Raw genomic sequence first — 9,094 nt, 5'->3', positions numbered from 1 at the left:
GCCTCGGCCTCCCAAAGTGCTGGGATTACAGGCTTGAGCCACCACGCCCGGCCTGGAAGTAATCTTTCCAGAAATAACACATTATTATTATTATTATTTTTTTTGACACAGAGTCTCATACAGTTGCCGGGCTAAAGTGCAGTCGTGCAATCTTGGCTCACTGCAACCTCCACCTCCCAGGTTCATGTGATTCTCCTGCCTCAGCCTCCTGAGTAGCTGGGATTACAGGTGCCCACTTCCATGCCTGAATAATTTTTTCTATTTTCAGTAGAGACGGGATTTCACTACATTGGCCAAGCTGGTCTCAAACGCCTGACCTCAGGTGATCCGCCTGCCTCAGCCTCCCGAAGTGCTGGGATTTACAGGCGTGAGCAACCATGCCCGGCCACAATATACATTATTAACCGGAAGTATGCACATAATTTCTCACTTGACCTTCCCTGTTCATACTGAGACAATTTTTATCTTCCTTAAAAAATTAGGAATTTAATGGTTGCTATAATTTCTATAGAGTATATGTATCTTTTACATATACATATATAAAATGTGTATGTGTGTATGCACATAAAAACACAGAAAATGCTACCTTTTAAAAGAATTACTTTACTTAGACCTGGTATTTTACTGGTCTTCTGAAATGAAAGAAGTCTACATAGCAAAATTCTGCTACTTAATCCCAAATGTGAATGTTAAAGCAGGCTTATGGCACAATGTCTTAGCTGAAAAGAAATGAGATTTATTACTCCATCCAAAACAGTTCAAGTTCAAAGGACTGACCTATGCTTCGGGTTCATTAGCCATTTATTTCTTGATGTCTGTTAAGCTCTCTTTAAACGTCTTATACTATAAAAGCAAATATTTACATTCTAAACCATTTTAATATAGCCTCTATCTGCGTTAAGATCTGACAAATCAATATGGTTATTAGTCCTACCTAAAAGTTTTATTTTTATAATTTGAATAACCTCCTATTAATATCTCCATAGAAAGGACACAGGTGAATATTTATAATATTGATATGTTCTTCCATTTTTTCCTGTGAATGAGGTTTCTAACTAAAGAGAAATTAAATTTCAACTATTTAATGCTAGACTGTAAACAATTCAAAATGTTTTAGATTAGAAAAATTATATGAATGAAAAAAGAAATCTGTATATTAACATGTGAAGTATGAGAAGATTTATTTTATTAGGTGGAAGCTACTAAGCAACATATTTTAGAAGCAACGAAGACACAGACAGGTTGAGTAGTTTGAAGCAGTCAAACACTATAAATAACCAATAATCGGTAGGCAACAGGTCATTAAGAGAAAGAGACAGACAGCAGACCAAGAACGGTTACGCAGCAGCTAGAAGAAAGCTAACAAAGTAACAAGATGTGTGGTTATGGGAGGGGAAGCCTATGGAATATGTGATATTTTAAAATCTGCATTATAATGGATGCTGAAGGCATCTGTGCATTTTTGCAAAAATCAAGATATACACATGAAATTATTTCTCGAAGTAGACATAATAAGCTGACATATATCCCTCAGTACTGGGACTTGGGAGCAGAGTGAGGGTGAAGAAAGCTTTCCACTGTGCAAATTTACTCTACTGTTTTGACATTTTCCCGTAAGAAAGAAGTACTTTGAAGGGAAAAAACTTACAGAAGTATTGTGAGACATTAATTTTTATTTATTTTTAATTTTTTTTGAGATGGAGTTTTGCACTTGTTGCCCAGGCTGGAATGCAGTGGCGTATCTGAGCTCACTGCCACCTCCGCCTCCAGGGTTCAAGCGATTCTCCTGCCTCAGCCTCCAGAGTAGCTGGGATTACAGGCATGCACTACCGCACTCAGCTAATTTTGTATTTTTAGTAGAGATGGGGTTTCACCATGTTTGTCAGGTTGGTTTTGAACTCCTGACCTCAGGTAATCCACCCGCCTCGGCCTCCCAAAGTGCTGGGATTACAGGTGTGAGCCACGGTGCCCGGCCATGAGACATTAATTTGAAAGGAAAAACACAATACTCAATTATTATTATTTTTTGAGATGGAGTCTTGCTCTTGTCGCCCAGGCTGGAGTGCAATGGTATGATCTCAGCTCACTGCAACCTCCGCCTCCTGGGTTCAAGCGATTCTCCTGCCTCAGCTTCCCGAGGAGCTGAGATTACAGGACCCGCCACCACGCCCGGCTCATTTTTGTAACTTTTTTAGCAGAGACGAGGTTTTGCCATGTTGGCCAGCCTGGTCTCAAACTCCTGACCTCAGGATCCACCCGCCTCGGCCTCCCAAAGTGCTGGGATTACGGGCATGAGCCACCACACCCAGCCTTAATAATTATTAGTATGAAATGATCGGCAATAATTCCATTAGCTGAATTTTTAAATAATTCAGGATAAACTGGCTCAGCTGAGTTCATGCTTATCTTTGGAGAAAAAAAACTACGTTTGAAGCAATTTTAGCTATAGAGAGTACTGTAGAATATATTTGTAGCTATTGCTTCAAAACAGTTTTGAAAGACAAATTGTGTATCAGCCTCTAAGTAGTATTTGCAAGTAGCAGGGAGACTCCCTTTAAAACTTACTAACCTATCAACACTTTTTCCTCCACTTTACTTAATTAGAAAATAGGGATTCCAGCTCCAGATAAATCTTCTTCTATCACAACCCAATAGATCATAGAATCTGTTTTTGTGTGTATCAAGTCTGGTCATAATTTTCTTATTTTCTTTTCAATTCCCACTGATAGCAAGGATAGCCCGGGCCCCCTGGGGGCCAATGCTAATCCTCACAGCTTCATTCTGCCATCTAAAACTCCCAAAGCACTGGGGTGCACTGCTGGGGAGTGGGCTGCTTTGGTCACACAAACACATGTATTCATACCCCAAGTATCCTTTCAAAATGAATGAAATGCATATTTAGCAATGTGAATGTGACAAATATTTTTATGACCAGAAGGAAACTTTGGAATCAAGGCTTTTAGATAACTAACCTTCAATAGTCACCTCAACTTCAGGGTCCTCACTTGTTTCTGAAGGGACATGTTGAGTAGAATCTTGAAAAAAATAAAATTCTAAAATGACATTCATTATTAAGCATTTTTCCATATGTTCCAACATTTTACTGATTTGATACTCCAAAAGCAGCCTACTATAAAAATTCACTGGCATTTTAATTCATTTCATATTTATGAAATTAAAAGTTGACCCTTTTCATTATCAGTAGGGATAAATGAAAACAAAAACTAGAAAAACTCTGGAAAAAATTTAGATAATAACATGTTACCTGCAGAAATTGACTCAAAAAATCCCATGGCCTTGGAGGAATGAGGATATGACAAATTCACAATGAATTTACTGCCACAGCTACAAGATGCTCAGATAGAAACAAATGCTTTCTACTGTGGTTAGGATTTCTCCCCTCCTTTCAGAAATGTGAGCAGTGGCTTCTACTGTTCAATAAAACCACAACCCAGGCTTTGCAATGGAGACCTTCACATCAACAGACGGAGTGTCAGTCACAAGTGCATACAGGACTACATCCTCTCACTTTGTATGCAACGTATTTCAAAAATTTACAAAGTTCATTCAGGTTTGTCCCTACTCAAGACAAATGTACGTCAGAATGTTAGTGCTAGAAGCTTAGCTAAAGAGTATTCTCATTAGTTCTCTTTCATTGTGCAAAGGTTGAGAGATTAATTGATTTGCCAAAGATTATGTTTACTTGTTAGTGAAGGAATAAAGGCCAGAACTCAGACTCGATTCGACTTTGTTAACACTGGAATATGACAGTTAAAAGGTCCTAAAAATGAAGTCTTCGGGGTGCAGTACCTGCCGACGGGGCTGCAAGGCTGTGAGTCATCGGTACTGCCCGATGAACCCTCGGACTGCACGTGTGCTGTTACTTAGGTTTTGTTGTTCTAAATCCTGCTTATTCAATGCTGAAAACTCTGTCTCAGAGAAAATACCCACCTCCACACCGAAAGCATACAACATTCACCCACGCAATCTATAAAAAGGGCTGACAGGGAAATGTAGCCAGTTATTTAAAATGAGCATATCAGTATTTCTGCAAGAAATGTATTCCAGGGAGAAAACTTAATTGTATCACTGAATTTGGAGAAACCAGTCTGTATTCGGGGACCTTAAGATTGCCTTTCCCTCAAAGAAGGTAAAATGTCAAACAAGTGATTTTTTTAAATTAAAATAAAAATGTAAATACAATGGAACATAACCAGTTACAGAACAGACTCCTCTTTTCATTCTAGAAAAATAAGGTATCACATGACCAACTGATGAGAGAAATCATTCTAAAACAAGATCCAGTTACCTTACCAGTCATTTTCCTTGGGAGAAATCTACAAAAATTTGTGCGGAACCATTCAACCACTTAGAAGTCGGAAGCCACCCTGCACGGTAACAGTCTAACTCAGGATTCTAAAAGAAAAGAGCTGTACCTCAGTCAGGTGTTCTGTCCTAAAACCAAAGCTGCAGGGCTGCTAAACTGACAAGGTAGTTTATGGAGTGGTTACAGGTATAAAATAAAGGGAGAAAATCTCTCCTTTATAAATTTTATGTAGACCATATTCTTACCTGACTAAAACCTTAGAAGTATTAAAAAGTACACTTGAAAATAAAATACGAATGGAGCTAGGCATTTTCATTCTGAAACACTGAAGCTATTCTTCCTTAAAAGATCTTCAATATGGCACAAGAAAACCAGGGCCAAAAAAAAGTAGCATTTTGCATCATGAAGAGTTTTACTTACCACTGAGTTTTCATTCCCATAGGCTTTATTAATCAGTATGGTCAAAGGGCATATTACATCTTAGAACTTAAAAAAAAATAACCTGTTGGCCAGGAAGGAATACCAAAGGAATCACCTTTGATTTCCAAAGGAGGTGTTTTAAGGACACCAGAATCTATAAAATAAACATCCAACAAATACTGTAAAATATGCAATCTTTTTCTCCTAACCTTCTGCTGGTACTTCCATTTCTGTGCCTTCGTTACCCTCTGAAGAATGATGGCTTCCTAGAAAGAAAATAAACAACATATAATAAACCAATAAAAATTGGCATGGAAAGATGAAACAGAATCTAGGTAACAATGCAAATAACATAGGACATAATAAACATCTGCAAAATGATTGTCTAACTCTTTAGCAGTTCATTCAAACAATGTTTTCTAATTCAGGAAAGAACACAACACTTCTATTTGGAAGCTAAAAAAATTATTTTAAAATACAAATACAAAGCAGACCTAAGTAGTTTTAGGGATTTAATATTAGTTACTGTAACTACATGATAATATTGTTGGATACTGGAATCTGAGGAAGCACAATTGCGCTTCAAGTACCATGCTCAGCTGTCAATGACACACACACACACACACAGATCAGAGTGAATGCTTGCCATGCTCAGACACTTAACTCTCTATAAATAAGTTCAGGGTTTGCTGTGAAATGTTTCCTGCTTTCCATTTTCACTATGGTGAAAGCCATAGAAACTCAATCCCCATAATTTCATCAAAGTTGTACTTAAAGGAAACTCATAAGTTAAAATTTAAGATACTACCTTTAGTCTCAAAAGCATTTTAAGTCAGGTAATATAATCTGCCTGCTTCCAAAAACTGGAACATAAAGCAATGATCAGTTAGGCAGTCACAAGGTAAACAGGCTCATCCTACCAGGGCAGAAGTTTTACCCACAAATAGGAAAGAAAGACTCTAAGACATCAGAGAGCCACTTAGGGTTAAGAATCCAAGCTGCCCCCTCATTTGCATCCTCTGTCCTTAGAGATCTGAGCTAATAACATGGAAAAAATAGAAAAAACACTGCCTTTAAGTATAAATAAAAACGTATTACCTATCGATAAGAATACATCGCTTAGGGGAAAAGGAAGCAGATGCTCATTTATTTTGTCTTATCTGTTGATAACTAAATTCAGAAACTATACTAAAAGTAAGATCTAAGTTATAAATATATTTTATCTTGTATTTTAAAGAGCAAGGCTTACAGTCTGAAAAACTGTCCTTCGGTGGCTGATGTCCTTGAATTCAAAGTACCACACTGAGGTAACATCTTTTTGGTTCTCCGTAGCTAGCTTTATTGTGTCACAATTATCTGGGGATTCATTTCCACTTCATATTGTGGAAACTCGCCTGAACCCAAAGCTCTAGGTCAATCTGTAAACCTATACCTGTGAGTCAATCTTTAATTCATTTTTAAAATATGCTTTCTCTATACACTTCCTTTCTCTTTTTTTAATCTTAATCCTTGAATTTATGGAGCACTAAATTCTTTGACTATAAAATCAAAGAATAAAGAGATGTCAGGTCAGAGGAATGAGAGCGAAATGGCAAGGCCAGTAGTTAAAAAGCAGAATTGCAGTAAAGAATCACAGTTAAGATGGTGGTTCATGTAAGCAATAATTCTGTATGGCTTTTAAAATCTGAAATAAACAATCACATTTACATTATATGCTAAACCTAAAGAAAATACATCTTATGCGCTCAAAGCCAGAATAGACAGAAATAACAGCCACTACTAATAGCCTAGGAGTATCAAGTTTGGGAACACTATAAAAAATTCCAAACGAGGTAATCAATTTGAAACTTATAGATTAACAAGCACTATTTCAGAATCCTTCTAAATACTATCAAGTATCAACATGACCTTATCAATATTCGAATTACTATACTATTGTATAATAGTAACCTGACCTCTGACCATTCTGAGATAAGGTATAAATGTGTACTTTACCTTCAATAGGAAAGTGTGTCATGTACCCATTTCGAGATTCATTACTAGATTCACAAAAGGGAAAATTGATTTTGAAAAATTGTTGCTTGTGAAGTTCATTTATATGTTAAAAAAAGGCCAATACATTTTTTTTTCCTTTTCCATTTAGAAAAGTAATGCTATACTTAATAAATATTAAAACACAGTCTGTGCAAAATAAGGCAACATTCAATACGAACAGTATGTGGGAAAATGGAAGTGAAAAGATTCTACCTTGCAAAGGCTTCGATAGGGGGTGTTTTTCATCAACATCATCGGTTTCAGAAGGGCCTGCTTTGGGATACAAAGATAATACTTCAAAAGTAATCCCCCCCAAAAAATGTGGGGTGACTTTAGTGAACAAATTTGGGTGAGATACATGGGATGGCCTTTTTATAAATAAAAAAGAAAAAATTAAAAAAAAAAAAGACTGACAAAATGAGCAATGTCAATTTATGGTCTTAGTGAATGGAAAAATATAATCAGGTAAATTCATATATAAACAGTCAAAAGAAATTTTGAAGATGACTGGACATATGGATTGAATGGCAATGGTATGTCTAAAATGGAAGATGTGGGTTTTTTAAAACAGTACAATGTTCGTAACAGCAAACTATAATTTTTACTTCATACAGATTACAAATGCAGGTTTATCTTACAGGTGTATCTGTTTCTTCTTTGGCAAATATTTGCTTACTCTTTTGTCATACTGAAGAAAAACGCAGAACCAAATGTTATATACCTTCCTTAGAATCTCTAAAATAATGTAAACTATATCCTTGAATCTCCACTGAAATATAAATGTGACAAACTAAAAGCTATTAATTCATCCTCCCTTTCCCCAGCACCACGGCACTTTTTCTAATAGGGTTCTTTCCAAAACACAGAAAGCACTCTGACTTAAATTCAACTTCACAAACTGCTATATTTTGACAACACATTTTCATGTTATCATCAAACTTTTTAATGATTAAAGTAATAATCGTTTTTAAATAGAAAACAAAACATTGTGTTTTCAATGGCTATTTAACATATAACACATTTTGGTATTAATATGACCACTGATCAGTTAACTATCTCTGGAGAGAACTGGGAAAACATCCTAAGTCATTTGAAAGGCTTCATTCACTAAAACATAAGAAATTTCACAAAGATGCACCAAACTACACATTACAGGCAAAGGACATATCAGAGAAAAAAAAAAAAAAACTGCATGAGAAATAAAGAAATAGTTTCTATTTGGAATCTCAAAGAAGAGCAGATCTTTGAATGAAGACTCCTAAATTCAAATGCTAGATCCATTGCTTCCTAGTCTTCTGACTCTGCATAAAACATACAGAATTCATGTCAAGGAAGATGTGCTATTTACAGGATTTAAAAATGCAACGTTATTAAGGCTACTAATTGACTTCTAAGTAATGCTTTAGCTGCTCTTCACAAGTTTATGTGGCATTCTCAGTATTCTAGTCTCAATATTTTTAATGAGATTCTCATTAAATCAATTACAAGCATGCTTCCTAGGATTCCCATTGTATACATTTTCTATTAATAATGTTTGGAGAATTTATTAAGACAACCTGTGAGCAAGTATACAGTCAATTTTTATAAATAATTCATGCTTTGTAAATAGACTTATTTCCTGGGTATACAGTTTTCTAGAGTTAATTAACTGTAGTTAAAATATTCTATTTAACATATAAATATTATAAAAGTATTCATCAGCTAGACATATCACTGGTTAAAATCTCCCACATGACTGTACTTATCTATAGGGACTTATACATTCATCAGAATTTGTATATACTTTTACTTTTGAGGACATATTGTTAGCCACATACAAACTAATGGTTGTTATATCAACTTAGTGACTGATTCCTTTAACTATGACACAGTCTTATTCTACCCCTGCTACTACTGTTTTGGCCTCCAATATTGCTAAGCTACATTTTTTTAGTTGGTATTTACTCAGCATACCTTCATGTGTCACTATACTTTCAAATTATTTTAATGTCACATATTTGAATTTTATTCACCCTAAAATAGGTAGCATACTTAACCTTCACCTCTCAAATGCTAGAGGTGCCTACCACTCATTGTGAAAACCAACACATTCCCGACACTCACAATTGAATACCACTATTTTACAGGAGCGAGGAGGAGCACAGAGAAATATAAAATGTTTTAGAAGAAAACATAGGCCGGGCGTGGTGGCCCACGCCTGTAATCCCAGCACTTTGGGAGGCCGAGGCGGGTGGATCACGAGGTCAAGAGATCAAGACCATCCTGGTCAATATGGTGAAACCCTGTCTCTACTAAAAATACAAAAAATTAGCT

The 9,094-nt window shown here is 36.0% G+C and overlaps 1 protein-coding gene across 1 annotated transcript in view; it reads right to left on the bottom strand.

Annotated features, from left to right (window-relative positions):
* Positions 1-9,094, bottom strand: part of GTF2I (general transcription factor IIi) — a 111,286-nt gene that overhangs the window by 48,112 nt on the left and 54,080 nt on the right. The window contains exons 9-11 of the mRNA XM_037743774.1: positions 6,995-7,054; positions 4,957-5,013; positions 2,973-3,035 (exon numbers count right to left, since the gene is read on the bottom strand). Of these exons, the coding sequence (XP_037599702.1) occupies positions 2,973-3,035; positions 4,957-5,013; positions 6,995-7,054 (180 nt within the window). The remainder of the gene's footprint in view (positions 1-2,972; positions 3,036-4,956; positions 5,014-6,994; positions 7,055-9,094) is intronic.

This window comes from Cebus imitator, unplaced genomic scaffold (assembly GCF_001604975.1).
Source record: "Cebus imitator isolate Cc_AM_T3 unplaced genomic scaffold, Cebus_imitator-1.0 Scaffold153, whole genome shotgun sequence".
Taxonomy (NCBI): Eukaryota; Metazoa; Chordata; class Mammalia; order Primates; family Cebidae; genus Cebus; species Cebus imitator.
The sequence above is the reverse complement of the archived record's forward strand: the minus strand, read 5'-3'. Positions and strand labels throughout refer to the sequence as shown.